The 14,170-nt window shown below is 44.5% G+C and overlaps 1 protein-coding gene across 2 annotated transcripts in view; it reads left to right on the top strand.

Moving 5' to 3' along the window:
• The window catches only part of LOC138760415 (alpha-actinin-2-like), a 134,891-nt gene that overhangs the window by 63,932 nt on the left and 56,789 nt on the right, over positions 1-14,170 (top strand). For both annotated transcript variants that reach the window (XM_069930984.1, XM_069930983.1), the window contains exons 2-5: positions 1,143-1,257; positions 3,186-3,305; positions 4,326-4,412; positions 7,640-7,727. In XM_069930984.1, the coding sequence (XP_069787085.1) occupies positions 1,143-1,257; positions 3,186-3,305; positions 4,326-4,412; positions 7,640-7,727 (410 nt within the window). The remainder of the gene's footprint in view (positions 1-1,142; positions 1,258-3,185; positions 3,306-4,325; positions 4,413-7,639; positions 7,728-14,170) is intronic.

Genomic DNA, 14,170 nt, shown 5'->3' with positions numbered 1-14,170 from the left:
TGGTTGCTGTAGAGCAGTAGTTTTCAAACCTTTATTTCAACTTGTATACCACCTTAAGGAATCCCATGTGAGTGGAAAGAAAAAAATTAGAAAACCACTGTTATAATCGTACCTAATTGACTCGTTATGTGCACGGTTTCATAGCTCCAAAGGAAATGGGCCAATGACAATTTTTCTCAAGCAAAATATTTCAGTAACAATTGGATCTAGAGCAGTGATTTTTCCTACTTGCATTCCACCTGAAGTAATCCCTTGCTAATCACAGAGCATAAGAATAACTTCAGGTCATATGTGAGTGGAAAAAAAAAGTTTGAAAACCACTGCTGTAGAGCATTGGATTGGAGGTCAATCCACAGGACCAGGAGAGTGGCAGAGAGTATCACCAGAGCCTGCTTCTCCCCCCCACCACCCATTGACGATCTACCGGAATCATTGTCTGAAGAGGGTGTAGTGAGCAAAATCGTTATGGACCACTACCACCCCTCACACAGCATCTTCTAGCTATTCCTGTCGGGAAAGAGATACAGGAGTATCAGAGCCAGAACCACCAGACTGGGTGGTTCCTATGGGCAGTGAAACTACTGAATAACTGATGAACTGCTCATACGATCCCTCCAAGCTTCTACTATTTATTTAACAATGTTTGTTTATTTTTATATATGCACTGCTTATAAATCACTTGTAAATATGTGTTCTATGACTACATTTGTGTTTGCATGTTTTTACACCAAGGACTGAAGAATGCTTGTTTTGTCCAGTTGTACTTCTATGGTAATACTAAACTTGAGGGTCATTGAGGATAGAGGCTGCTTTCTTAAGACATTGCCTCTTGTTGATGTCCTCGATGGAGTGAGGACTGATGTCCATGATTGCTAGCGAGTTTATAACTCTGGGTTTTTTTTCTTGTCCTGTGTATTTGCACCTCCATACCAGACAGTGATGTAGCCAGTCAGAATGCTCTCCACGGTGCACCAGTCGAAATTTGCAAGAGTCTTGTCACACAGCTATTGGATGCCATCAATAAAACTGGAAATTAACTCCCATGCCTAAACTTTGCTTTCAGAAATTGTTTTAAGAACAAGTTACTCCATTGGCTGTCAAGTAAAACAACCACAGTCCAATAAGCATGTTTTCTGTTTCAGACTTTCACCGCTTGGTGCAATTCACATCTGCGGAAAGCTGGCACTCAGATTGAAAATATTGAAGACGACTTTAGAAATGGCCTTAAACTTATGTTGCTTTTGGAGGTTATTTCAGGTAAGTGGAGTCAAGTTTTAGGATGAGTGATTTGGCTGATTGTGAGTATTTACTCAGCAACCCCAAAAAGGATTCCCCCTTCTCCCTGGTATGGTTCCATACAAAGTTTATCATGGATGAGAAAGATTTTCTCCTTGATTTCTGATAAATTCCTTGATCGCAGCAGATTTTAATTGTCCTGGGTTGGGAAGGGAATAATAGGTTAAACTGCCATCTTTTCATCTACATCCAGATTCTCTGGTGAACTGATGAAGATAGAATGCAGCTTAAAAGCTATGGCACTGTATTTGTGTCAGTTACTTGAAGCCCCAAAAGCTGCTTTGACTTCTGGAACAAAAGTACATGATTTATGGCTTTCAGATAACACACTTTGTTTCAAAAATATACTCCGAGCAATGGGATTTGAGATGTCTGATTCTTGAAAGGAAGGAAATAAGCCTTTTTTTGAAGTGCTGTGTGTTGAGGGTGAAATGAAACTGTGGACACAAGATAACTTTGAGATGGAGTGCGTCATTCCAGTTGGAGTGAGATTATTCATTATGATCATCCAATTGCAGACTTAGCTTCATGTTCTTTTCCAAGAACCCATTTGTCGTGTTGGGAAGAGTCGGGTTCGAGGGGTTCACAGATCACAGGTCACAATCACAGATAACTTTAATGAACACAAAGGAGGCATTCAGGGGAGAATATCAAATGTCAATTACTCTACAACTAAACAACACTATAGGCATTCATATACTCTACACTCACACATTCTACAGATGGGGACTTTCACACACACTCCCGTTTCCCTGTACCAAAGGAGGTGCAGCTCACTGCAAGCACTGATCTATCGCAGTATTATGACTCGGCATGTGTAGTACACACCTTACCCAGGACACTTGCAGCAATGTCCACAGTAGCAACCTGGCCTGGAGCGATGTCCAAGGCTTGGACCACGAGGCAGAGAGAAAGAATGTGCTATGCATCAATGTTTTATACAGTTCTTAACTGAGCATCTAGCCAATACTGACCCCAGGTGATTTAAATTAGCCAATGGCAAGATGTGCATTAATGGGTGGCCAGAGTCCAACCTTGACTGGCAGGTGACGTGACTTACGAATAAGTTTTAGACAAGGAGGACACGTGCACCTGCAATCCACAATATTCCAGACAGGCAGGGAAGTCACGTGTTTCTCCATAATCTACGTATAACCCCAGTTGACACCAATGAAAGTTTCCCCTTTATAGCGTGCAGTTATTTTCTTTCATACTTGATTTGTGGCCAAAGATTTAATGTATTTTTATGCTGGAATCTCCCATTTGAGCTGGCTGAGAGTCTTCTAGATGTTTATTTTTAAGACATACAACACAGTAACAGGCCAATGAGCCCATGCCGCCCAATTACACTTAATTGACCTACAACCCTGATAGATTTTGAAGGGTGTGAGTAAACTGGTGCACCCATCATAAACCCACACAGACACAGGGAAAGCACACAAACTCCTTTCAGTCAGTGCCAGATTTGAACCCAAGTTTCTGGTGCTTTAACAGCATTACATTAACCACTACACTAACCGTCCCACCCCCTACTCTAACCATGCCGTCCTGTATTCTTGAGATTTTATTACGATTTCAGCTGGTTTTGCTCTGTGCTTACAACTGGCTAAATATTATATTTTGAGATTCTTTAGCATGACAAATATCATTCATTCATTCTGTTTTTAAGTTCAGACTTTTGTTATTTATTCCATTGATAATTAAGCTTATTTAAAGTTCTCTCATTTCTGAGCTTTGATATCCAAAGTGTCCTGAAGTTGAAAATTACTAATGCCACAAACTTTGCACCTTTTGTTGTAAGGAATGACTTATAGAAGGCGCAAGGGTTTCAACAAGAGTTCATAAGACATGATAAAACCTGTTTTCAACCTATTTCTTCATTTCAACAGGTGAACGACTCTCAAAGCCAGACCAGGGCAAGATGCGGTTCCATAAAATCGCGAATGTTAACAAAGCATTGGACTACATAGCAAGGAAAGGAGTAAAGCTGGTGTCAATTGGTGCTGAAGGTACTTTAATTGGAAAGATCTAGCTGGTCAATAATGGGAGTGCTCAAAAGCATAAATCAAAAAAATTTCAGCATCTGTTTACAATAATTTAAAATAATTATCTTCACCACCAGCAGATTTGAGACTTCTTACTTTATCGGATTAAATTTGCTCTGTTTCTTGGACCCAACACATTGATTGAATCATTGTGGGTGCCAGTAGATTCCCTACCCTCACTTGACAGCAAGATAGCGGCAATTTAGTCGCTGACATGACACCCGCAGAATCTAAATAGCACCTGAATCCCAATGTCCTTTGAGCCTCTAGTTAGCTGGGACCAGTATGCAGATCAATTTGTTCTGTCCACAACTTCATAACTAATTTTAGGGAACATTGTATTTTTTTTTGGCCAGTGAAAATAAGTGCTCACTCACTTGTACAGACTTAAATATAACTTTCATGTTGGAGCTGTTTAAATCTGTAGCAGAATCTGCTTTAATTCCATGCTTTTTAACTTGTGTTTGCACCTGATGGTTGGGGTATGTGCTTAATATTTAGGACTCACAGAATTCATGTGTTACGGTCCTCAAGTTCGATTTTTAATGAAGGTCTAGAGTCAAAATTGAAGAGCAATATTCAGTTATTGAGAATTCTGGTGAAGGGATATGACCTGGAATGTTAACTCCTTTTCTTTTCATAGATGGTGCTTAACCTGCTGAAGGTTTCGAGGATTTTCTGTTTTTATCTAATTTATTGAAGCTTTATTTATTTGTCGAGATACAGCATGGTAGCAGGCCCTTCCAGCCATGAACCCACTTTGCCCAAATACACCCACTCTTATCCTAATAACCCCGTATGTCTTTGGAATATGGGAAGAAATCGAAGAACCTGGAGAAAACCCACGTGACACGGACGAACGCACAATCTCCTTACAGACAGTGGCAGATTCGTACCTGGATTGTCCGTGCTGTAATAGTGTTGAGCTAATTTGACATGACATTTTGACTTGAAGAGTACATTTATTTCTTTTATATTTAACAGAAATAGTAGATGGGAATGTGAAAATGACTCTGGGAATGATTTGGACAATCATCCTTCGCTTCGCTATTCACGATATATCTATAGAGGGTGAGTGAATGGGGCATCAGCTGTCAATCCAATTCACCACATTCAATTGAAATGTTAGATTTACTCGGAGAGTCTTTAAAATTAAAACTTCAGCAATAAAAGAAAAAATAATCATAGTTTTGGAGCCCTTCAGGACATTAATAATTGTGAATAAGTTTCAGTTGCATGCATTATTCAAGTGCCAAAATTATGACTTCTATTTCTAAACTTGGGGATCTATGGATGGTACAGTACTTCCTGCTGTTATGCTCCCTGCCCTTCAGAGGATTTTAATGCCAGGGAGAGAGCTTAACCATCAGTTGGGAAGGGAAAATGACGAGGGAAGGACCATTAAGGTTGACCAACAAAGAATTGGGGGAAGTGTTGACAAAAATTGTGGAGTGAATTTCCCTCTAGACCCAGAATTGTTTCTTTTGGGGAATTTGGGAGTTATAAAAGTTAACTTCTCCAGAAGTAAATCTAAATTCATTAAAATTGCATTGTCAATAGCCAGGAAATGTATCGTAGTAACATGGAAATCCGATCCCCTACTTCACATTGATCGATGCAAAATGGAAGTGCAAAGTTGTATTCCCCTTGAGAAGATTATTTAGAGTCTTCGGAATAGATATAGTATGTTCGTCGAAATTTGGCAACCTTATTTAGATTACTTAAATGCCCAGATTGATATTTGTCAATTAGTAAACTCCTTATTTGAAATGTAATACTTTTAAAATGATGTGACTTTGAGAACCTTGCTCCTGTTTTTTTTTTCTATTTTCTTTCTTTTTATCTCCCTCCATTCTCTTTTCTTTCGAATCTTGGAGGGGGTGCTGGGAGAAGAAGGACTCTCCTTTTTTTATTTTTTTTTTGGACCTTATGGATGTTTTTCTATGATTTCATATTCAATGTATTATTGTTATTATATTAATTGAGCCCTATATTCTGTATTTTCTTAAAACTTAAATAAAATATTCAAAAAAGAAAAAAATTGAATGAAATTATGGAAAGTCCGATTACATTTAAATAAGACAGGACCTGTCAAGATTAGTGGAATACACAAAAATGCTGGAGGAACTCAGCAGGTCACGCAGCATTGATGGGAAGAAAAGGGTAGCCAATACCTGGATGAAGGACTCAGGCTCGAAATGTTGGTTACCCTTCCCGTCAATGCTGCGTGACCTGCTGAGTTCCTCCAGCATTTTTGTGATTTCCACTATAAACTCAGTGTCTGCAGACTTTCCTGTTTAACTCCTGTCAAGGTGAGACAGGGAGCAGAACTTGCAGGCAAATAAATACACAATGGGAATCATTCAAAGGAGAAGAGTTCAGGGACTCCTGTAAGGGTGAAAGCAAAGGTTGACAGGTACATTGAACCCTGGATGTTGAGGGATATGGAGGGTTGGATAAAGAGAAAACAGGAAGCGTAAATCAGATATAGAAAACTGAAGACAGCAAAGGCTCATCAAATGCTTAAAAAGAGGAGACACTTCAGAGGGAAATTAGGAAATATCAATGGCAGATAGATTGAGGTATATCCAAGAGTGTTTTGTAAGTATGTTAATGATAAATGGGGAAAGAGTAGAGCCCATTTGGGACTTTAGACGCAATCTATGTGCAGAACCAGGAGGTATAGATGAGATGCTAAATGTATACTTTTCATTGGTATTCATTTAGAAAACTGATTTTGGAGTTAGAGGATTCAGCAAAAAGGAAGGGGAATAGAGTGCAGCTCTGTAAATAAATCAGATGTACTCAATGCTTTATCAGGCCTAAAGGTGAGTAAATCTCCAGGTGATGAGTACCTGGAATATACTACCTGAAAAAGCAGTGTAGGCATTATCAGTAATAGCGCTTAAGAAGTGTCAAGATTAGCTCTTGAATTACCTTGGCATTGAGTTTGTGTGCCAGTGTTGGAAGATGAGATTAATACACATGGCAAGGAAGTGGTGGGTGAAGTATCCTTTTCCCATGCTTCCTGGAATGCACACCCAAGGAAGATGATACATAAGATGCCATGGGCAAGAGGTGGAAGGATGTGAAGGAAGATCCAGAAAGAAGATGAGGTCCAACTATGAAAGGGTTTGAAAATGAGGGAAAAATATTATTCTTATTAGCATTAACTGCATCAGTTCTGTTGGTGCTTGGTGTCAAAGGTGGTGCTGATTTCAATTGGTGGGCATAGACCAATGTCATAAACTAGTTTGATTCCAGAGATGAGGGAGTTGGCCAGTGAGAAGAGATTAAGTTGCCTGGGATCCATCATCGTCATAATTTAGAAGAATAAGAGGGGATTTTATGGAAACATAAAATTCTGAAAGCTATAGATAAAATAGAAGCATGAAAGTTGTTTCCACTGATAGATGAGACTAGAACTGGATATGGAGAATAAATTTAAGACAGATGAGGAGGTTCTGCTTCTCCCAAGGAGTAGAGAATCCATGGAATTGTCTTCCCAAGGAAGCAGGTGAGGATTCCTCATTAAATATATTTAAGCCATAGTTTTTGCATAGTAGGGGAAATAAAGGTTATGGGGGGGAGGGGGGGGAGAGGGGGGGAATAAAAGCAGTTAAATGGAGCTGAATTCATGTCCATATTCAGCAATTTACTTCTTGATTGGCAGCACAAGGTCAATGGGACAGATAGCCTACTCTTAATTCTATTTTATTTTATGTTTTTTTTGCTTGGTTTCTCACAGTTGCTTTGTTGTTACTTTAATGTTGTTATTGAATTATTTTCATCCAAGAAAATGCAACCAGTTTGAAATTTATCTCAATTGCAATGGATTAAAACAAATGAGGATAGAGTTACACTAGAAATGTAAACTATCAAAGAATGTATTTGTGACTTTAAATCATTCAGTTTGCTTTAGATAGCAAAGATAATGATACATAACCAATGTTTCGCGCTTGAGCCCTTCATCAAAGTCGTTTCAGGCTTGACCCCTTCAATCCCTTACCTTGATGAAGGGCTTAAGCCCAAAATGTCTGTTATTTATCTTTGTCTTTGCTATATAAAGTACACTGTTTGACCTGCTGAGTTTCTCCAGCGTTGTGTTTTTACTTCAACCACGGTGTCGGCAGACTTTTGTGTTTTAACTCAAATCATTCATGCTTTTGTTGGGAAGGACACTGCTCAGCTTCATGCAACTCTTCACCTTTTTACACCATCTTTTGCCTGTTTGATGGATTGAACTTGTCACGGCATCACCTTGCTTAACAACTTGATTCACTGACTTTACTCCACAGAGACATCTGCCAAGGAAGGCCTGCTCCTCTGGTGCCAGAGAAAGACTGCCCTGTATCGGAACGTAAATGTGCAGAATTTCCATACAAGGCAAGTCGAGAGCAATATAGATCGCCCACGATGAGAAACAGCTGTTGTGATTATTGTGTTGGAAGCACACGCACAGACTTGTACATTCTCAGCTTGGAATATCCCCTCTGTGATTGTAGACTGGGGAAATGAAATTTTCAAATGTATGTCCTCACGCATGCCAAGAACGTCAAGATGAAATCGTTACCATGTGATTAATTCATTTTCAAGGTGATTTTTCTAGCTTGTAAGTTTAAGGAGTAGAAAAGAGGCTGAGGAGCAAAACCTCTAAAGTGGTCATCTTTGGTTTGAAGAGGAATAGAATGAAGAGCAGGGATATGATGTTAAGAATTTATGAGGCACTGGTGAGCCCTCATTTGGAGTATGGTGACCAGTTATGGGCTCCTCATTTAAAAAAAGATGTTCTGATGTTGGGGACAGTTCAAAGGAGTTTCGCTAGGATGATTCCAGGAATGAAAGGGTTATCATATGAGGAATATTTGACAGCTCTTGGTCTGTATTCATTGGAATTTAGGAAAATGAGGAGTGATCTCATTGAAATATTTTGAATGTTGAAAGGCATAGATAGAGTAAATGAAGATTCTCCCTTGGTGGGAGAGTCTAGGACATAAAGGGCATAACCTCAGGATTAAGGGATGCCGGCTGAGAACAGAAATGCAGAAGGATTTCTTCAACCCGAGTGGTAAATCTGTGGAATTTGTTGCCACAGATGGTTGTGGAGGCCAGGTCGTTGGGTGCATTTAAGATAGAGATTGATAGGTTCTTGGTTAGCCAGGGTATGAAAGGTTATGGGGAGAAGGCTGGGTAGTGAGGTTGAGTGGGAAAATGGATCAGCTCGTGATTGAATGGCAGGACAGACTGGATGGGCTGAATACCCTATTTTGGCTCCTTTTTCTTATGATCTCTTTCTTTCTTTGGCTTGGCTTTGCGGACGAAGATCTATGGAGGGGGTAAAAGTCCACGTCTGCTGCAGGCTCGTTTGTGGCTGACAAGTCCGATGCGGGACAGGCAGACACGGTTGCAGCGGCTGCAGGGGAAAATTGGTTGGTTGGGGTTGGGTGTTGGGTTTTTCCTCCTTTGCCTTTTGTCAGTGAGGTGGGCTCTGCGGTCTTCTTCAAAGGAGGTTGCTGCCCGCCAAACTGTGAGGGGCCAAGATGCACGGTTTGAGGCGATATCAGCCCACTGGCGGTGGTCAATGTGGCAGGCACCAAGAGATTTCTTTAGGCAGTCCTTGTACCTTTTCTTTGGTGCACCTCTGTCACGGTGGCCAGTGGAGAGCTCGCCATATAACACGATCTTGGGAAGGCGATGGTCCTCCATTCTGGAGATGTGACCCACCCAGCGCAGCTGGATCTTCAGCAGCGTGGACTCGATGCTGTCGACCTCTGCCATCTCGAGTACTTCGAAGTTAGGGATGAAAGCACTCAATGGATGTTGAGGATGGAGCGGAGACAACGCTGGTGGAAGCGTTCTAGGAGCCGTAGGTGATGCCGGTAGAGGACCCATGATTCGGAGCCGAACAGGAGTGTGGGTATGACAACGGCTCTGTAAACGCTTATCTTTGTGAGGTTTTTCAGTTGGTTGTTCTTCCAGACTCTTTTGTGTAGTCTTCCAAAGGCGCTATTTGCCTTGGCGAGTCTGTTGTCTATCTCATTGTCGATCCTTGCATCTGATGAAATGGTGCAGCTGAGATTGTGGCAAATACTAGAGCGCATCGGATGTCCCGCAAAGTTCCTCAACATGATTATCCAACTGCACGAAAACCAACAAAGTCGGGTCAGATACAGCAATGAGCTCTCTGAACCCTTCTCCATTAACAATGGCGTGAAGCAAGGCTGTGTTCTCACACCAACCCTCTTTTCAATCTTCTTCAGCATGATGCTGAACCAAGCCATGAAAGACCCCAACAATGAAGACGCTGTTTACATCCGGTACCGCACGGATGGCAGTCTCTTCAATCTGAGGCGCCTGCAAGCTCACACCAAGACACAAGAGAAACTTGTCCGTGAACTACTCTTTGCAGACGATGCCGCTTTAGTTGCCCATTCAGAGGCAGCTCTTCAGCGCTTGACGTCCTGCTTTGCGGAAACTGCCAAAATGTTTGGCCTAGAAGTCAGCCTGAAGAAAACTGAGGTCCTCCATCAGCCAGCTCCCCACCATGACTACCAGTCCCCCCACATCTCCATCGGGCACACACACACAAAACTCTTATGATCTAATGACTGATCTAATTGACCAATTTTGGCTTCGTTTTTGCCCCATTCCCTCTTCTACCCTCAATTCTGCTGAAGTAATGGTACCATATCTTGTGATTTATTGCTTTTTCATATCTAATTTTTAAAATGTATTTGTTTTTTAATTTTATTTTAAATTTGGAGATAGAGCACAGTAACAGGCCCTACTGTCTCTCAAGCCCATGCTACCCAAATACACACAATTAACTTATGGTACTTACCCTGTACATCTTTGGAATATGGATGAAAACTGGAGCACCTGGTGGAACCAATGCAGAGATGAGGAGAACAGCTCTGGATTCGAACCTCTGCACTTTCTGTGCCACCCTGAACTTGCTCAACAAGCCTAAGATTTGGCTATATTATACTTTTTGTTCCTGGAGAATGATGCAATTGAAATTCCATTCTCTGCTTCCTGACAGCTGGGTGCCATGCAACAGTGACCATTTCTGAAATTAAAACTCGATAGCCGTGGTTAGCACAACGCTGTTACAGCATCAGCTACTGGGGTTCAAATCTGGCACTGTCTGTAAGTTCTCCTCATGCCTGCATGAGTTTCCTCCGGGTGCTCCAATTTCCTCCAACCCTTCAAAACGCAATGGGTCATTTGGGTGTAATTTGGCGGCACAAGTTCGTGGGCAGAAAGACCCTGTTTCTGTGCTGCATGTCTAAATTTAAATTTAAAATGTTGCTAATATTAATATATTCACCATTGGGCAGCATCGAGGAAAGAGGAGCCAATTTTACATTTTTAGGTCAAGGACATCGTGACTTTGGCAGGAAGCATTAGCTTTGCTTTCTTGCCACAGACGTTGCCTGACCCTGCTGAGTATTTCCAGCCTTTTCTCACTTTTTTAAAATTTCAGATTACTAACAACTGCAGTTTTTTCAAATTATATTAGTTGCCTTCAAGATTCAATTTGTTGTCATATCATAAAAACAGTGTCATATTACACAAAATTGCATTTTGTCTGCTGTAAGGCAGATAGATTTGCCAACGGCAAATTACCTGAAGCACCTCCAGCCAGGATAGAAGTTAGAGAAAGAGAAGTGAGTCCCCCTCCAGAGTCACCGAGTCTCTGGGGATTTGCCTCCAGCTCTCCTGCGGCCACTCAAGAATCTGGTCCAAACCATCAGCAACCCAAGCTCCACATCCAAACATCCGATATGATTAGGAACCTTTCAGTGCCCTTGACACCTTCTTAACACTCCAGTTCTGTTAACTGGTATCCCCCTTCAGCCAGTTTCAAGCCGTCAGTCTGCAGCCTGGTGCAAGTCCTTTGACTGCAGTCTCCAACAGCCCACAGCCTGCATGGGTTCTTCGCCTCGAATCATCAACAAACAGCCTGCCGCCTGTGCGGGTCCTTCAGCTTCAGAAATCCCCAACTGGTCTGCCGCCATAATCAATGTCCCATGGATCACCTCCTCTTCTTATCAGATGGTGGGGGGGGCGGGGGTGGCCTCCTTATATTCTGGTGCCCGGTGCCAGCCCTCCACTTCATCGGAGTCAGCAACCCCCTAGTGGCCGATCATAGGTGCTGCCATCTTGGGTGCAGACCCCACGGTCATGGAATTTTAAATAAAACCACCGTCAGCTCCATTTACAAGCCTATTATAGAGCTGACTGCAATTAGACTGGATGGTTGGACCCGCAGGAATACTCTTTTGCCACTTCCCGCAGGTCCGCAGCAGTGCTTCCATTACAGCAGATCCAGCAGTGCTGCCGCCATCCCACCTCATCATCATTTGTATCACTGGAAATATGACTGGACACTTTCAGGCATCAGTCACTCATGCACTCTCTTCTTCTTTCTTTGGCTTGGCTTCGCGGACGAAGATCTATGGAGGGGTAATGCCCACGTCAGCTGCAGGCTCGTTTGTGGCTGACAAGTCCGATGCAGACACGGTTGCAGCGGTTGCAGGGGAAAATTGGTGGGTTGGGGTTGGGTGTTGGGTTTTTCCTCCTTTGTCTTTTGTCAGTGAGGTGGGCTCTGCGGTCTTCTTCAAAGGAGGTTGCTGCCCGCCGAACTGTGAGGCACGGTTTGAGGCGATATCAGCCCACTGGTGGTGGTCAATGTGGCAGGCACCAAGAGATTTCTTTAGGCAGTCTCTACTGAAGCCATTACCAATGCACTGCTGCTTTTGAATCATCACAGGAATCTGGACCACGGTGTGTCCTGGTGATTTTCTTGGTAAAGCCCAGGATTGAAACCTGCATGATCAAATAATTTCTTAACTGGCGGTATGAGCAGTGAGAGAGACACAACCACCACATTGAGGGTCATTAATGACTGTTTTATTTGAATTTGGCACGTGCCCCTTTAAGGGCAGCGCTGGCTCAGTCACCCTGTGCGTGATGACGTCACAGAAGCTGCCTAGGGCACGTGCCACATGGGAGATTTGACTGGGGAAGAAACCCCCGATGGCGCCATCTTCCCAGGACTCCCCGCCACGTAGCATTACAAGCGGGGCTGGTTCGCCCTGAGCGAGTGTGCCGCCACACAACCCCCCCCAGAACTGCCAACGTATCCCGCCGATTGGGCGGGCGGCCCTGTTGCTTAGGCTTGGCTGCCTGCACTGGCTGAGATGTCCAGATTGGCCGTAAAAAGTTCCTCCCTCCCTCCAATGTCGAGGGTAAAGGCTCCTCCGGTCCAGTGCAAGACTTTGTACGGCCCCTCGAACGGTCGCTGCAGCAGTGTGCCTTGCGGCCCCCTTCGCACAAAAACGAACTGAGTCGAATCGAGTTCTTTGGGGAGGTGGATTGGCCAGGTGCCGTGGCGTGGGTGGGGGAGCCAGGGAGCCCAGTCTCCTGCGGAGGTCCACCAGGTTTGCGTCAGTGGCCGCGGTGCCGGGGTCTGAGCTGAAAAACTCACCCAGTAGGGAAAGCGGTGCACCGTACACCATCTCCGCCGCCGACGCTACTAGGTCCTCCTTAGGTGCCGTGCTAATCCCGAGGAGGACCCAGGGTAGCTCGTCCGCCCAATCTGGTCCAGAGAGCCTGGCCATGAGCGATGCCTTCGGAGCCTGTGGAACCTCTCCACCAACCCATTGGACTGTGGGTGGTGTGGTGTGGTGGAGCTTCACCCCCAGGAGTTTCCCCATCTGGGTCCACAGGGCGGATGTGAACAGAACGCCCCTGTCGCTGGTGATGTGCGCCGGGACTCCGAATCGGGCGACCCACTGGTTGACCAGACTCCTGGTACACATCTCCGCGGAGGCTTCCTTGATCAGGATAGCCTCCGGCAACCTTGTGGCGCGGTCGACCACCATAAGGAGGTAACGAGCCTCTCGTGACACCGGCAGGGGTCCAACAATATCGACATGGATGTGTTGGAACCTGCGAGCCGCCGAGTCAAAGTTCTGTAAGGGAGCCTGTGTGTGTTGGTGGACTTTGGAGATCTGGCATCTGGTGCAGTTCCTGGCGAGCTCCGCCACCTCTCTCTTGAACCCATGCCATATGAACCACTCTGCAACCATAAGCACCTTCGTCTTTACCACTGGGTGAGCGAGGTCGTGGACTAGACAGAAGACCCTCGCTCTCCAGTGCTGCAGGACTACCGGGTGACACATCGCAGAGCACTGTGTCCGGGCTGCTGGGCAACTGGACGTCTTCGAGTTTGAGGCCCGAAATGGCGGTCCGCAAGGCATGTGTCTCTGCATCGTTCCTCTGGGCCTGGGCCAGTTGAGCGTAATCTAGGCTGCAGGCGACAGTGTTGATGGCGGGTTGTGAGGGTGCATCTGCCACCACGTTATCCTCACCAGCCCTGTGTCAGATGTTGGTCGTGAACTCCGACACGTACGAGAGGTGGCACTGTTGTCTGGCAGACCACGGTCCTTGGTCATCACCAGTTCCTGGGGTGAGGGGCTTGTGGTCCGTGAAGACTGTGAATAGCCTGCCCTCGAGAAAGTAGCAAAAGTGGCGGATGGCCAAGTACAGCGCCAGGAGTTCCTGGTCAAAGGCGCTATATTTGAGTTCTGGAGGGCGCAGCTTCTTGCTGAAAAAGGCCAGTGGGCTCCAGTGTCCATCGAGCCACTGTTCCAGGACGCTGCCCCAATGCCGTAGCTGATGCGTCCACGGAGAGTGCCGTGTGCGCCTCTGGCCCTGGGTGCTCTAGTAGTGTCATGTTGGCTAGGGCCTCCTTCGTCGCGACGAAAGCCTTATTCGCCTCTTCCAGCCAGGATATTTTCTTTGGTGGCCATCAGCGTGAA

The sequence above is a fragment of the Narcine bancroftii genome, chromosome 4 (genome assembly GCF_036971445.1).
Source record: "Narcine bancroftii isolate sNarBan1 chromosome 4, sNarBan1.hap1, whole genome shotgun sequence".
NCBI lineage: Eukaryota > Metazoa > Chordata > Chondrichthyes > Torpediniformes > Narcinidae > Narcine > Narcine bancroftii.
This window is presented reverse-complemented; position numbering and strand designations above follow the sequence as displayed.